The 17,326-nt window shown below is 38.1% G+C and overlaps 1 protein-coding gene across 9 annotated transcripts in view; it reads right to left on the minus strand.

Annotated features, from left to right (window-relative positions):
• The window catches only part of ETV1 (ETS variant transcription factor 1), a 67,860-nt gene that overhangs the window by 17,192 nt on the left and 33,342 nt on the right, over positions 1-17,326 (minus strand). For all 9 annotated transcript variants that reach the window (XM_040548184.1, XM_040548188.1, XM_040548183.1 and 6 more), the window contains 3 exons: positions 15,762-15,891; positions 14,051-14,239; positions 10,102-10,349 (listed from right to left, as the gene is read on the minus strand). In XM_040548184.1, the coding sequence (XP_040404118.1) occupies positions 10,102-10,349; positions 14,051-14,239; positions 15,762-15,891 (567 nt within the window). The remainder of the gene's footprint in view (positions 1-10,101; positions 10,350-14,050; positions 14,240-15,761; positions 15,892-17,326) is intronic.

The following is a 17,326-nucleotide window of genomic DNA, read 5'->3' on the forward strand; positions in this document are numbered from 1 at the left end:
AGTCCAGTTTTTGTTGTTTAAAAATAAAAAAATTAAAAAAATAAAAATATGGAGACAAAAAAAAATAATTTATTTTTATCATTAATTCGGAATAGCTAGAGGTCATTCTTCATTGCTCCTCTTGCTAACAGCAACATAGCAGTCATCTTAAAACAGTGAATGTGGTCTTATATCATGTAGCTCTGGAACTATTTCTCTCCATTAGGTGTTATTTTAAAATTACATGTAATCTATACACTGCAGAAATACCTTATCATCTAGGAATGTTACAGAGAATCCACTAGAAATATGCTCTGCTGTGTCTTAAAATATATAAATGCAGAAAGACCAAATAGACTTCCCCAGGACTAGAAAAACCTACTGCTGAATTCAGCAATCACAGGTTCTAGGTTTCATTATCAAATAAAGCATTTGAGTAGTCTCTTAGTAAGGAAGCATTTCATATTAATTACCATAGTGGAATTTAAAGGGTTAGGCCGTCTCAGCCCTGTCTAACTCAAGGTGGGTAGTGAATCTTCAAATCCTTTCCCAATTGTTATGCAGAGATAAGGACCAGGTTTCAGACCCACAATCACAGCCTGCACAGAAACAATTTCCAGCCCGTCTCTCTCGCTGGGGAAGACACAGGGAAAAGAAAGCTTCTGCAAGAAAACTGATGAAGTGACTTGCTGCTCTTGAATGCAGTAGAAATTGGGAAACCACATCAGGATTTCTTCTTCGGCTGCTCCTGCGGCTCTGACGCTACGCAGCCTTCCTCACTTTGTCTCAGAAGCTGTCACATTATGCTCTAACTCTGAATTACTTTTCAGTTCACTTTATCAGCAGCATCTTAACATGTGGAGGCCCAGGGCAGGGCCCACATGCATGTAAGAGTGCAAAGTGTGACACGTGCATGTGCACTACACATGTGCATGTGCAGAGAGGCAGAGACCAAGGCTCAGCAGGTGCACACAGGCTTAAGCTGGGTGGGTGAAAAGACCAAGCCTGGCCCCCAGCTCAGCATGGCAGCTTCGGTGAGCAGCATGGTGTCCTGGCCAGCAGCTGCCTTACACGCTGAGCCTGTGAACGAGTTGCTCACATTCATCAAACACCTCAACCCACATGTGAAACTTGTCTCCTTCCTGACAGGCATCAAATACGTGATGGCACTAAAACTGGAACCGTGTTACTATTGCTCACCCAGTTCTCTGATTTACACTTTATTACCAACTCAGTGATATTAACAACAGGAACAATTCCCCAAAAGTTTTCAGTGATTCCATTGGCAGTGGATACAGCCAACCCTGTAATTTAACTTACACCATATCCTTCTCAATTGGAAGAACCTCTTGGTCTGAAAATGAATTACAGAGGCTTTGACTCCTATTTCAGTGACTCAGAATTGGTGTTTCTACATATACTTAAGTGTGCTGTGCCACCCCTCTTCCCACAGGCAAGAAATCCTGCATGTGCAGACCCTTTCACTGGTGCCACTGGGTGCAGGGGGGCACACACAAGCCCCTCAGGGGCTGGGACTGGCCCCAGTCCCAGCTGCCAGGCAGATGCCAGCATGTGACAGCCCGACCCTGCTGCTGTGCCAGTCCTGCCCACGCTGCCTCCTCCCGTCTTCTTGTGCGGTGCAAGCTCTGCCCTGGTATGCACAGAGATAGCTGGGGCAGTGGGAGAAGTTTTTACCGGATGCAGAGGCAAAGGTAGCCTGACAAAAGTAGCCTTTTTAAAATAAAATGAGCAAGTTAAAATGCATAGTACTTTCAGCCTCAAACTTGGTAACATCACAATCAGACTGCAAATAACTATTCTGTTCATGAATTTCCAAGAGCGCTGACAAACTGTTTACAAAGGAGCGCTTCATCCACCACTGAAACACTTTTAGCCTCATGGTGGAAAGCAGTATTTACTGCCACCGAGAAGCTCTGACCAGCTCAGGGATCAAGGGCAATACTAAGATCAATGGAAAACAGACAGGGTTTTTCAGGTAGGAAAGGCAGTTCTTCACACTAGATCACAACGAGTGGCACCAGGCATCACTAAATAAAATGCATGATCTGCATTACGCAGGGAAACAAACCTAATGATTTTATCTGATACAGAACCTATGGTTTTGTAAACCTGCAGAACACACTGAAATTAAAACTTACACCTGTGCATTAAAAGAGATTCAGGTAGAAATACAAGAGTTAACGACAGTTTTCCTAAACAGGCATTGCTCGTGCATGTTCACAACTCAAATGCTGGTGGATCAGGTTTTAGTTCAACTGCCTTTGAAAGCATCGTCCCCTGAGAAACTACATGGTTCAACACAGTGCTACAAACCGCTAAAATCCTGGCAAAACAAAAGTCAGCATTAATGTCATATTAGTAGGGTCAGTATGAAATATGTAGATGCACTGTAGTTACAGAGGTAAAAAACAGTCACTGTCTCCTCTAAAAATCCATCTAAAAATTAATCTTGCTTTTCCCAAATCATCATGCAGTTTCAAAACATTCAGAATGGAAGATTTTATTCTTCATTCTGCCTGCTACTAACCTTCATACCAACAATTAGACAAACAATAACATCTACAAGTATGTGCACTCATAAATACACACACACCCTCCCTTCTAAAAGATAACTCATTTCGATTTCTTAAGCTCAATTTCTTGCTTTTTACTTGACAAAAATCTACCAGATTAGGCCCCAACAGCTCACGTCTAAGTGCAATTATCACACACACACAGAAATAAAACCTTAAGCAAACAGCTTCCTTTCCACAACTTTGGTTTTTAGATCTATGACAACATCTAATGCATTTTCTGAGACCAGATGTCAACAGCCTGTCTAGGCGATGTGTAACTTTTTATACAGCAGAACAGGAAAACAAAGGCTCATACATTCGGCTCCGAATTGAAATTCCACATGGAACTGATCTTTTGAGCATACTTTAAAATCATGTATTTGCTTTTATTAACCTCAGTAACTGTAAAATGTATTTTAAACATCGCTTCCTTTCGAGTTCAACAAAACACAGCGGTATTTTCTCTCTCCCTTTCTCCTTTTGTTGGTAATCTTACAGCAAAAAACTGTCTGTGTTGCTTTTTCTCCCCCACCCCATCCCCTGCCTGTAAAATCGAAGTTGGACAAACACTGCACGGCTGAAGTGACATATTTGAATGGAATTCAGACCAACCAGTTCCTGTTTATGTTTCTGATTTGAGAATGTAGCCTTCTCATTCACTATACATTAGAAACACACCAAGGCCATAAATGGAGTCAGGTTACAGTCAGGCAGGGCCAAGGAGCATTAATCATTACTTTAAGGCAACTGGCAAAAGCAGCAGCTGAGGGAACACTACACCCTTCAGCTTCGTATAAATGGACATTCCAGGGTTTGGTGTTTCTTTTTTTTTTTTTTCCTTCAGCATCCATTTTATGAATGAAACTTCAGGCTGCACAGAGTCCATTCATATAAAAGCTGTGCTCACAGGGCTCAGTCTCTCGGGATCAATCGGTCTTGGGTAAGGCTGATGTGATTGGTTTAAGGCAGGCTTCAGCCTTCCATTACTGATTTAAATTGCAGCCTGTGTCCATTTGACCTGCGTTAATGCACAAAGAGTAAATCCAGACTGTGCTCTCAATCCTCAAATCAAATCATTAGCCAGTGCCACTTACTGTAACTGTAGATTTAGAGGATATTTATCCATTTCTTTAAAAAAACAGGGACTGCAGGACAATTTTTCAGATCATATTGTCTGCTTTGAAAGGAAAAATAGTTGTGTGGCCTCCTGCCTATATGCTCATATTAACTCGGTGTTCAGATTTCCCTTTGTTTGTAAGGATAACGTTACAAAATTAATTCTATTCTAAATACAAATTTCTTTTAGACAGAATTAGTGAGTAGAAGGAATCGGCTAGATAGGAAGCAAGAGAAAAGTTCAAATTCTGCCTTCCACAGCAATCTTCCTTAGTCCAGGTTTTTCAAATTCCCATCCTCGGATGCTATTATTTTCTACTGTTGTATCATCCAACAGTAGATTTGTGTTTATGTGTTTTAAGAGCAAGTACAAAGTGCGGCGCAGCTTAACAACTGAACGAAACCCATGCTCATTCACTGAAACAATACAGTAAAGACAAGCTCCTGAAACAAGACAGTGAAATATTTTAAGCCACAGAAGCGGGACTCAGGAAAACTGCAAAACGAAGAACAAGGAGGAGAGACTTCGAAAACCTTGAACTCAAGAGCAAGCCCCTGGCCCTTATCCCCTCCTGCGTTTATCCCAGCCAGATTTTCATTCAGAACAATTGCACCGTGTAAAAGAATTTCTTTAAGGCCATAAGCAGATGCAACTTCGAGATGCACGTACTGAAGCACCACATCCTGTAAAAGGATGAGGTTAGTTCTGTTTCACATTTTCACATTTTATAAAATTATGCTGAAAATACTGCAAATATTTGCAGCCTGACTTAAATTAAAAAAAAAAAAAAAAAAAGAAAGGAAAAACCTAGAGAGAATTTGAGGAAAAGATTAAGCAGCTAGAGGATTTATGAAGCAGGATCTCAACAACGATTCACACAGATAAACTAAGAGTATACATGCAGACTGTCTACAGAGATTTAGAGGTGGTACGTTAATACCAAGGAATTGTTTAGGATGAGCCAAAGAGGTGTAGCTATGAGCAGTGGAATGAGACTGATCAAAGGGAAAATTTAGGCTTACTATCAAGAAATATTTCTTAACTGTGAAGTCTATTAGTCTGTGAAGTAATCTCCCAAGGGAATAACTGTAGTAATAATACTTAGCACTCACACAGTGCTTTACATTTTCAAAGCACTGTAGAAAAATTAGCCAATATAATTAAAGACAGTAGTAGAAATACCACGAGTTGTCATTTTAAATGCTGCACTGGTCAAGGCACTAGCAAATATCCTGGAAAAAGCCAACCTGCATCGACTCTGACTGCCAGCTAAGATTTCCTTTCTTCCTTCATTACTAGCATCTCCAAATGTCTAACCTGTACCTCCAAGAGGTACAATAGAATATCCAACTGCTGTTCTTAAAAAAAAGAAAGAAGGGAAAGAAGGGAAAGAAGGGAAAGAAGGGAAAGGAAGGAAAGGAAAAGAAAGAAAAAGAAAGAAAGAAAGAAACAAAGAAAGAAAGAAAGAAAGAAAGAAAGAAAGAGAAAGAAAGAAAAAGAAAGAAAGAAAAAGAGAGAGAAAGAAAGAGAGAAAGAAAGAGAAAGAGAAAGAGAAAGAGAAAGAGAAAGAGAAAGAGAAAGAGAAAGAGAAAGAGAAAGAGAAAGAGAAAGAGAAAGAGAAAGAGAAAGAGAAAGAGAAAGAGAAAGAGAAAGAGAAAGAAAGAAAAAGAGGAAGAGAGGAAGAGAAAGAGAGAAAAAAGATAAAGAAAGAAAAAGAAAAAGAAAGAAAGAAAGAAAAAAGAAAGAAAGAAAGAAAGAAAGAAAGAAAGAAAGAAAGAAAGAAAGAAAAAGAAAAAGAGAAAGAAAGAAAGAAAGAAAGAAAGAGAGAGAAAGAGAAAAAGAGAGAAAGAGAGAAGGAAATCTGCAAATAAATATACTTCCAAGAAACACATTTAAAGTCTATTTTTTCCCTTGAAATTTTAATTCAACACATTCTCTAATGTTGTTCTTGCAACTCCCAAATTTCAAGAGATGTCAGCTGATCTCAAGGGAAGAATGTGCTACTAGGGAACTTTTTCAATGTTAATTTGCATTGATTTGCTTTTCAAAGAGCACTACATCAGGTATTTGAAAGGACTCTTGCTTTTTATTCTGTTCCAGTCATTAGGTAAATACACATTTATAACATGGATAGTAGAATGGTAACAACATCTTATACCTAAAGGTGGAAATGTTGGTGGTTAGTAAGTGTCATAATTACAACTTCCTGGGCAACATTTATACAACTGCTTTGTTGCTAATGAATTATGATATAGCCTTTTGTCTCAGGACTCTTGCCTCTTGAGTGCACAAGTCAAAACTGTTTTGGGGAAGGAGAGTGGTGCAGTGAACAGCTTTGCAGGTGGAGCCCCTGCTTCAGTTGTTACAGACGTTGGAAGTTGTGCCATTAATGAGGCAGAACATTTCAAGAAAGGAAAAGACGACCTCAAGATGAATATCTTTATCAGTATTGGAATGGCCAATTTTAGGACTCAACAAAGGCCATTCCAGCTCCAATGAAGTTTGCCAAAGTAGTCAAGTCATCTTGGCCAAATTTTTTTCACATTATGTATTTCTTATTTTTGTGGTTCTTGGACTGGGATCCTAATCTGGTGTTTCTGTACTTTCTCACTTCTAAATACAAAGGAAGTCCCTAGGAGCTAAATTTTGAACTTATCTAATACACAGTGTTCTTTAAGAATTTCCCAGTGCTAACTGGGTACCCCAAATAAGCAGGTTTCTATCCAATGTGTCTCTGCCTCCAACCATATCTTGGGTGCTGCCAAAAGGTATACATAGTTTGTGAGGCCTCAGAAATTAGAGGGATGAGCAACCCAGCAAGGAAGACATAAGGGCTAATAATTATTCTGTCTCAAAAGTTCATTCCACAAGCGATGTGACTAGTAACTCAGAAGAAAACTTTGGAAGTGACAGCGATAGAATCCAAACTTTCTAAGGTCCATTCAAATTTATTATTCACGAGACTACACTGAAATGCAAGAATAGCCATGTCAATGCCTCTAATCTGCTCAGGAGAGACTGATTTTGTCTAGATTTCAACAAATGAATTCCTGGCAATCAGTAATAAGTATATGCAAGCAGCAATTCGTCTACTAATCTCTAACACTACCTTGTGATAGATTTCAAAGTTCTCAGTTAAAGAAATAGGCACAAAAGAACTTCACAAACAAAATAACTATTTTAATCGGGCGAATCAAAATGTGAGATTTAAACCGAAACTTAAGATGTCATTGCAAAACTATTTTTATTATTAATCTACATGCATAGCTAAAGTCAACTTGGTATATTTCCAAATACACTAAGTGAAGTAGGAAGCATCAAGCCTTCAAGGGTCCTACCTCAAAATAAAGCCTAGAATTGAGGAAGCTCAAAGCTCCTCAAGTTGACCTTTTCATTAAAATAACCGAACACATGGATTGAATTGTAGAAGTACTAACTGTACAAGAATTTCCATTATTAACCCTTGTAAACAAATATCTTGGGAAGGCTTCTAGGGTATATTCATCAAGCACGTAAAATATCCAAGTTCTATATGTTCTTGGCTGCATCTTCGTGTTTTAAGTTGCTAGATAAACCATCAGGTACTAAATATATCTGTGACTAGCAGCCCAAAAAAATTTGTGGCAGAAAAAGTCTGATTGGACATATATGATGCATTGTGACTTCTAGAAGTGTAGATGGATAAGGAAGAGCTTCTACTCTGTTGACATTTTTCTTTTTCCATTATCTCAAACATTTTGCAGTAGAAATTGCATACCTGCAATTACAATTACAACTAATTGATCTGCCATTTCCCATGTCATAATTAATGTCATGTTTTAATAGAGTTATAATCATTCCATAATAATGCTTTTCATTCACCAGCTTCCCACAAAGTATAAAAGTATAGTGCACAAAAGCAATGAACTTTTATGAGGCTCTTTCAAAAACATCCCCAAAGGAACATCTTGGTGCATTACAATGAACTTTTTAAATATGTTTCTATATTCTTATCTGAGCTGCAGTAAAGTAGCATGCAAAAAAGACTTTTCACTCTAGCATTCCTCCTTCCCTGAACATCCATAGGTGAAAAATGAAATCAATGATTCAGTGACAAATACATTATGTTTCCTAAGGGGTTATTTAATGTACTCCTAGGAAGGATGGAAAATGATGGTTTCTAGAGAACAGATGGTAACAAGACAAAATATCAACAGACCACAGTTGTTGACTGCAATTTATGGAGTGTACAGATGTGTCAACTTAAATGCAGTGATTCTGAGGCCAATAAAAGTACTTCCTGATACCAACAGATTAATTTTTCATGACCACTGGTTACACAGCTATTACATTTTAAAAAACTAATTATTCATCACAAAAGAAACAATTTTGCTCAAACGTCATTACTATAAAGTGAAATGTTGTTCTTGCTGGCACAAAAAAAAAAAAAAAAAAAGCATTCCAGAATTGACACAAGTTTGCACATCTTCCTTTCAGAATAAAAGTTGCTTTTTTTTTTTCCATAAAGAATATTCCAATGAAAGATGAATGCTAGCAGCCAACCCAGATTTAAAGTAATAGCATGCAATAAGGAGATCCCACTTCCTAGCCAAATATGAAGCATGCTTACAAAAGGGCCTTTTTTCACCCTTTAATTTAGCAGGATGAATAACGGTGCTTGTGAAGGTTGCAAGGGACTGGCAGTGCCTGAAGCTGCAGTCCCCTATTTATTATCCATAGCCACATTAACTATGCAGACAATCTCTCCCATGCTGTTCTGTTAAGACTAAAGATACACGACTGCCAAAGCCACATATCTCATAACCTTAATCAATGCACAGGTTTAGTTCTAGCTTTCATCCTTTTAATTTGAACCTATTTTCATGTTGTCTTATACTTCAGCTTGGATAAATATTTCCTCCTTAGTCCCCTCCTTGTATATGCCTAACTCAAATTCATCAAAGGATTGGTTATTTGCTTGCAAAGAATAAGAAAGGAGAAACTCTACTTTCCAAATTTCCCTGTTCTAAGATAGAGATCAGTTCTAAAACAATTACTTTACAATAAAGATACCAAAGAATACTCCACTAAATAGACAATGTTAAGTTAGCTATAGAAAAGATGATAAAAACAAATTTTTCACTGTATCAAATTGCAAAATAATTTGTCATAGGCTAAACTTTCAAAGGAGACCTCAATTCAACAGCCACGCAGTGTTTGCAAAAGAAACTGCAACAGCATCTAGGCAGGAACTGAACCAGAAGGTAAGCACTGGAGGCACTGCAGTGCCCAGAAGTCAGGCAAGGCCCACCTTCTCCCTGCCCCGAATCAGGGTATGTGTGTGAAAGCGATGCACCCTCCCCTGGGAGCACCGTAAGAACTCACTGAAATCCCTTCTCTTTAACAGTGTGGCATACACAAAGCAGGACAGAGGCATGCACTGATGAGGAGCTGCAGAAATCGCTTACATAGGAATTGAAAGACGTGTTTTGACTGAATTTTGTCAACACCATACTTATCACTGCTTACCCCATTTACCCCATCCAGCCTGCTCCATGCAATTTTAACCTCAGCTTCCCTCTCCTCTTTACTCGGTTCTCATCACTAAACTCTGTTTTTTGCTTCCCCAATTCTCTTTCTCTTTCCCCAAATATAATATAAATATTATTTTTAAATTGTGGCAAAGTAACCTAAAATTTCAAATGTTATTCCTTTGATTCATGTTTTTATCCTTTGTGACGAGAAGCTATTCAGAGTGGGCTCTGCCACCACCTCCTCTATTTTGTACTGTCTGTAGAGCAATAATGCTCCATTTTGGTTGCCCTATAAGCACAATAATAATAATAAACATTATTAATAGCAACAGCTTATTCTCTACATCAGCAATCTGGCATCACAGATTATGTACCTCCACAAAACACAGCAGTATGCACAAATTGAGAAGCTGACACCGATTTGGCTGATTCTTCTCCCTCATTGGTTTTATAGCTGTATAAACCCCACTTCAGTGGAGTTACTCCTGATTTAAAGCAGTGCAGGCAAGAGGAGAGAGTCCTCTACTTCTGGCAGACAAATGAAAGAGCTCATAAAATGGAGCATACAAATTTAGAGGTCAGAGATGAGATAATACAGAGCAAGCCCCCTCTTAAGCAAAGCTCAATTTTGCACCCATGATCATTTCTTCTCCAGCTTCTTTAACCTGTGTATTGTCTGGACAGAGAGTTCTGGGAAATGAAAACCTCCACAGAGCAAGATAAGGCAACAGTGGCATGAGACACCTTGTACTATGTGGCAATCTTACTACTTTGTAAGCTACATTGGACATAGATTACTTTGGGAGATTTAGAAGCCAGAAGAGCAAGTTCCAATTCAGAGGATCAAAACATCAATAGCACTAGCTTGGACTCATTTATTACTTTACTACGCAGAAATAAGGAGAGTCTCACCTACCTGAATCATATGCAAAATCTCTAGGTTCCTGTTTAATCATCAGAGGAGGGGGGAAATTTTGACTGGCTGCACTGCCAACCATAGCGTTGTGTTCATAAACTGGATCGTGATACTCCTGCTTAAAACCTTGAGGTGGGAAAGGGATGTTTGGCTCAGACATCTGCCGCTGATATATTGGACGTCCTTCCCTTGGCATTGCAGGCAAAGGTGGAAAAGAATTGCAAGGTTCAGAGAGCTGGCGGCGAAATCTAGGACACAAGTTAGAGAGGTCATGTAAAGGACTTAAGCTACATTCCATTCTACAAAGATCTTCACAGATCATGATTAGCAAGAGGCTATATCACTTCCTCAATAGTAAACATTTTGTTTATGATAATGCCAAATGCTGCCATCAGGATTATGATTATGGCTGTGTTGCAGAACAGCAAGAAGCAAAGTAACATACCCCCCGCCTATTAATACCAACTCTGGTACCTGCCCCCACCACCACCTTCTTTTCCTTCAGTATCTTCTCTCATCAAAAGAGGCCAACCAAAAATGTACCAGCTTCAAACCAGCAGAAAGACTGACGTTTTCCTACCACAGTAACATGAAAGAGGCTTATGTGGAGTTCTCTGTTGTTTCATGAGAATGAATGATGTATTGCTTGTACTCTAATTCACTCTTGCAGTTCTTACTGTTACATAGAAACCATTCTGACCATGACAACAAACACGACTATTTTGAACAAAGAGTATTGTCTGTTGAAACACCTGGAATCATGCCAGGGTATAAGTCCACAGTTTTGTCCTCTCGAGGATAGCACTGTGGGAGGTCTACCTGCAAAGCTGGTATTGTATTTCAGAAGGGAATTTAAGCACTCCAGAAAAAGGACAGCATACAGATTTTTGTTAATAGAAGCAAAGCCTAAGAATTTTCCTCCTGCCTTAACTTCTTCCCATAGTCATTTCCACATAAAAGAAGAAGTCCACACAAACCAAGCTGCCACTCACTACTCCAAAATACTCTTCAATAAGCATAACATGTGAGAATTCAGTTTTAAATCAACTTCATTTCCATGCAGCAGTACTCAAGAACCTACATTTGTTGTTCTTTCCATAAAACAGGAATGAAAAGTTTTGAAGGTAATTATTAGGACATCTGTGGGTTCAGAAGCCTAGAGAATACAAGGATGCTATTTTCCCACCGTGCTCTGATGAACTGTACAAAGTGTTCCTGTCATCTCCTATAGATTACCCCAGTGGCAGTAACCATCACCACCAGAATTGTCTGCACTAATCCACAGCAAATGCAATGTTCTTGCAACAAACTGCTTGCTAGCCCTGTATTCACTCATCATGAAAGCATACTTTTTTTTTTTAAAAAAAAAAAAAAGGAGAGAAACCTGTGTCTTTCTCTGCCAGTTTCACACTGTCACACTAAAAATCAAGAATTAATTATTCTTCAGCTTCCTGTACTTTGCAGCTGAACTGACTTTCCCTCATGACAGCAAAAGCAGACATTCTCTTGGAGAAAACGGGGTGAGTGAAGAAAGCAGGGTTTTGACTGCATAAGCAACACAGTCCTTGAATATCATCTTATATGTAGTATGTGTTCCTGAAACAATTTAAACCCTACTAACATCTGTCAAAATACTGCTGTGAACTTGGTCTGACAAATATTTACTGTCATAGTTTAATTACAAATATTGTGGGAGCTACAGGGATAGAAACTATTACAATGTAGCACTGGAGACAAAATTATTATTTTTAATGCTGCTGTAAATATTCTGTTTTGCAATAAAAAGAGTAGTGCACTGTAACATTGGTTTTTGCAATTCCACCTACACCTGCAGAAAATAAACTTAGAAACTCAAATGTATTATGAAACAGTTAGGCTGACTGGCACTGCATTCATTTCCCTCTTTTCCTTTTTTCATTAGCCAAAAAAAGAAGCAGAAATTATCATTAAGAACTGTCAAGGAGTGAATCAGAAAATTGCAACTTGAAGTTAAAATAAGAAACAGGCTCACTCACAAAGCCTCACAGGAAGTTAATAATACTTGTTGTACTGGAAGCTTTGTATGGAATCAAGCCATTTGTTTATACAAGTGGATTTGATTCCTGTTGGTACTTGTTAGGACCACTTATATTCATGCCCTGTATGAAGATGTATGGGCTGTATGTTCTAGATACTGATCCTATCTTATACCACCAATGCATGTTCCAAAGAAAAATGCTTGGAGTTATAGATTTATATACAAACTTACACAGGTAGGTTATTTGTTTAAATGACATTTTTTGAATACATTCATTGTTGTAGCTATCATCTTGTAAATCAGGAAGATTTGAATTGCACAAAAATATGAAGTACACATTTATTTCAAAAAATGGAGAAGAAGAAGATTCAAAGTAAAGAAGAAAATGGTGAAAAAAAAATACCTTCCACTACAATCATACCTTCTTCAAAAAAGTAGAAAAATGAGATTTTTGCCCTGAGTCAGCTAATTTGGACTTCACTAAAACACGTTATGTTCTATCACTCAAAGAAAGCATCAGTGCAAAATGCCCTAAAGAACATGAATTTCAAAGGCATGGGGGAAAAAAAAATCATGTAAAGAACCCATAAAGCTTGTGCAGAGCAAGTGTTATGGTCATAGGAAAATAAACTAGGGTGTATGCAAATCTCTATAAATATTCAAATTAAGGCTGACATACAGCTACAGTATTGTCTTTACAAGTTGCTCTAAATCAAAACATTTTTTCATCTGAAAAATACTACTGCTCTCTTCACTGAAGCCATTTAGCTTTTGGAGATTTCAGTCTCCTGACAACTTGGGTGTATATACAAAAACACAGTTATCCACCCTCCTGCAATCAAAACTGCATCCTGGCTTCATTGGGGGCTGGTATGGTTAGACCACAGTCCAAGGATGGGGGAAACAGCACTATGGCAGTTTACAGGGCTGATTCAGTGTTTCTTTACCACCAGAAAGGCACACAGACCTTGGGTAATATTTAATACTATCTCAGCAGAGCACAAAATGGCAATATAAACTGTAGCAACCTCCTCCAGAAGTGATCTGCACAAATCCCTGGAGATAATAGCCCTTATTAGAGCAGAAGCATGCAAATCACACTCCCGACAACTGTGATTTTCTTTTCAGGTGCTTCTTAATTTGTTAATGTGTAAGTGCTAAGACAAGTCTCTAAACATATATACCTCTATATATAGCTGAAATTCAAAATGCTCAGAGCAATCACACAACACAGCAAAAAAAAAAACAAAAAAAAAAAAACAGGTTCATGTAATAAAGGTTAGGATTAATAGAATTCCACAAACAAGTGTTTGGTCTCAAAAATAAGGGAAATTCACTGAGCATATTTGTTGCAAAACTGAGCTAAAAAAGACAGTCAGTTGTCTGGGGACTTCTAAGATACCGAAACAAAACAGGGTGACTTAAGGACAGTTTAAGTTTTAATTCTAGTCTCCAGCTCTTGTGGCTTTTACTCAGACTAATGTTATTTGAACACAGTTTATGTTGGCGTGTTAGTTTGTTTGAAATATTATATTTCTAAAGGGATTGGAAAAATGATTCACCCTTCCATTGAATATTCTGAACCAGTAACACATATGGCTACTTATCTCTTGGACAGGTAAATTTCTTAGCAAGGAGCCAGATACGTATCAGCCAGGATCATGCCTGCTAGTGACTTCATCACCTCGTGTCACTTACTAGCCTCAAGTGAATTGCCCTCACAAGTCAGCAGAAGCAGGTCACTAAAACCGTATCATTGCCAATATCAGCTCCTACTGAAGTCCATCAAGCAGGGTGCCAGTCTTTCACAAAACATACATTTCTGACATTCTGACCTTATCTGGCTTAAAGCCAGTGCTGCCCTATATGAGAGACATGCGGCCACCACTGAAATAACTTCTGCATAGGTCCTGCACACATTCTGTGTTTTACCTGTGATCCATAGGGAAGCTGTTGTCTTGAATGGACTGGGATGGAGGGAGATGGCCAGGGAAAACCCGGTCAGGTTTAGGAGTCTGAGCTGAGTTTGGGGAGGCATGGTGCAGCGGTGACACAGGAGTGCTGGATGGCGTTGGTGGGTTGGAGGGCCTCATTCCCACTTGTGGCTTCTGATCATAGGCACTATTAGAAAAGCAAGGACAAAGAAGGTTAGGTTATTTTTTCTGCAAAAACATGTAGCACGTATGTTCAGGAAAAAAAATAAAAATGCAAGTGTCACATATAAGCTTTTTATTACACATACTTTATTAAGCAGTTTGGGGCAGAGAAATTCTCTACACGAAGAGGAGCACAGAAAAAAATAATTTTAAAGGCAAGTGGTTCAAAACAGCATTTTCTTCTCTGGGGCCTAGAAATGTATTTTTAAAGGATTCAGTCTTACAGTGACATTCTAACAAGAGATACACAAAATACAAAAACGTAGTATTGTATTATATGCACCTGGACTAGAGTGTGAAGAGCTGGCAGTACCTGTCAAGACTCTTTTTTAGAGCTTGCACAAAACCACAAAGTGAAACAGTAAAACAATGAACGCAACTAGAGGGAAGGGATCTGACCCAGAAAAACAATGCTATGCTGGCTTAGCTACCCACACTAAGATGTCAGCAGGCTCTCCTGATAGGTTTTCTGTCTCTGTCTTAAAAATAAAGTTTAAGTCCTGCAAATATAAAGGTGTTCCAGACCAGGAAAGGACCTTAGTACACTTTGATTATTCTTGTTTCTAAACAGGAAAAACACAGACATAAGGCAGATAGTAAGCATGAACTTGCATACTTTCCTATGTCGGGTCCCCCAGCACCCATCAAACCCATTAATGTACACATTTGATTTTTTAAATCAAAACCATTCCTCTATGACTATTGAAGGTGCCAGTTTGTATTTAGTTTTCTTTCACATGCAAAAAAGTTAAATGCAAATTATTTAAGTGCTATCAGTTTTGGTAGTACGTTAATGAGAACAAAAACTCACTAACTAGATGAAAGATTCTAAAATAGACTGAAATGTCAGTAAGAAATCCTTCACTGCTAAAGGAAGGAGTGACATGTAAGTGCAAACCAAAAGAACGTCAATAAAGAATGCAGTCATATCAAGCCCCCAGAATAATTACAGTTTTTACTATTTACCTTTATAAAAGATGACAATTTACTTTTGAAAAGATAACAAAGATGCAGATCCTAATGAAATACTATTTCAAATTGTAATCATCCTTGAATGCACACAAATATCATTGCAAAACATGTCAAATACCTCAGACATGCCAATCTCTTGCTTGTTACACAGATCTTGCTCTCTTTCCTAATGTGTGTAATGCATTTTGAAAGTATTTTCAACACAACTCATAGAAAACCAGACAATCCTTCCATTTCACGCCTGCACCCCGAGTTTCTAAATTCTGGCTGTCTCCCATGAAGGAGGAATAGAGAATATGCATTTTGATGAAAAACACTGCTTTAAAATAGTTACGTGTTTGATATAACTGTAAACAACGCCATCAGTGTTCATCAGCTAAATGCATTATCTCATCAGTCTGCTATCTGCTGAAGAGGTAACTTTTATAAGATCTCTATTATGGCTTTATAAGTCTTTAGTCAGTCCTCATTTAAATCAGCAGTTCTCACTGCAAACATATTCCTGATTGCTTTACCTGACATTGTACAGGCACTTTTCCCCATAACTGAACTTGAATGGTTGTTCTTGACTGCAAGCAGAGCCAAGTTCCGAACATGGGCTATGGGGTTCCTTCTTGATTTTCACAGGGAGACCATGAAAAGCCACTGGAAAGAGAAAGAAAATATAATTGAAAACCAAGTACAATATTAACAATGAGCTTTCTCAAGTAAACTAGACACTGCTAATTAAGCACATGATTAATTAAACCATTGTAATACTAAAAACTATATCGGAAATAAACATTTCAAGGATTTTTTCATGTGTCAACTGAAAAATAGACACCAGAGATCCTTTGCATTGGTTATTAGCACTTTTATTGTTTAATAGAATGATGGCCAGGATCCCATCTCATTAGCAGGAAAATAACAGCCTACTTATATTTGGCTTAACTACTGTAAATGTTGTCAGAGGCAAAATACTTCCCAGGCACCAAATGTTTCTAAGTAATATTAGTGAGGTAGCTTTTAGCTATAAATGCAATAGCAGATCACTTCAAAGAATGCCACACAAATTACTCCAAAATAAATTTCTCATATACCAGCCTCAGGTATATGATCGGTCACCTTTTTCTCACATCGAATACATGAAAATTTGCAGTGAAACTTATGAAATAGGGTGATTACATGTTTCTTTAGTTATACAAATAATATCTGGAAAAAATACATGAGAAATGCCTTCAGTACACTTTCTCAAAAATGCACAATGTAAAATTCTGGCCTCGCCGAAGTCAACACTAAATGTGATGGATTGTGAATGGAGAAAAAAAAATAGCCATGCTTTTTTAAATAGCCAAAAGAACATAGGGAGTATGACAGAAATGCATCGTTAATGAGAAGCACAAATTGGTCTGGATTAAGGTAAAGGCCAAAGGTAAAGATAAGGTTAACTAGCATATTAGTTTAAGCCAGCCAACTTTCCTTTATTTCATAGGTAACCTTAACCAAAATTAAAACAGAAGAAAATTCAAAGTTCACCTAATGTAGGCAAATCTAAATTTAGTGGCTAGGAGGACAAAGGACTAAAGACAGGTGTTTAACAGCTTGAAAACATGCCCTTCAAATTTAAAAAAAAAAAAAAAGAGATTTCAAATCCATTTTTGAACTCTGAGCAGTCTAGAGTTTGGGGATCAACTCTCATGACTGATTTTGCTGTTGCCACCAAAACACCACAGTTTGGACATCGTGCTCCACCTGACACAAACAGGTGCGCCTCTGCGGAAATCCACATATATGCAGAAGTCTCTGTTAGAGAAGCTCAATGCAAAATTAGGTCATTATTACTACTGTTAAGAAGAATCTTGTCCTTTCCCTTGCACCTGACCCGAAAAACAAGTTTTTACATGCTATATACTTTCTACTAAGGCACCTGCATGCACATGGACAGGGTTGTTGTGAGGGAAAGGTAAATGAAACATTAAGAAGTGAGCATTAGAACGAATAAACCCCAGTTTATTATGCTAGATGTTCATTCCTGATTCTCACCACTGGTTCTCCCACAGCTGGGCAATGTTCAGAGAACTTTTTCACAAACTGATCCTCT

The sequence above is a fragment of the Cygnus olor genome, chromosome 2, assembly GCF_009769625.2.
Source record: "Cygnus olor isolate bCygOlo1 chromosome 2, bCygOlo1.pri.v2, whole genome shotgun sequence".
In the NCBI taxonomy this organism is placed as follows: Eukaryota; Metazoa; Chordata; class Aves; order Anseriformes; family Anatidae; genus Cygnus; species Cygnus olor.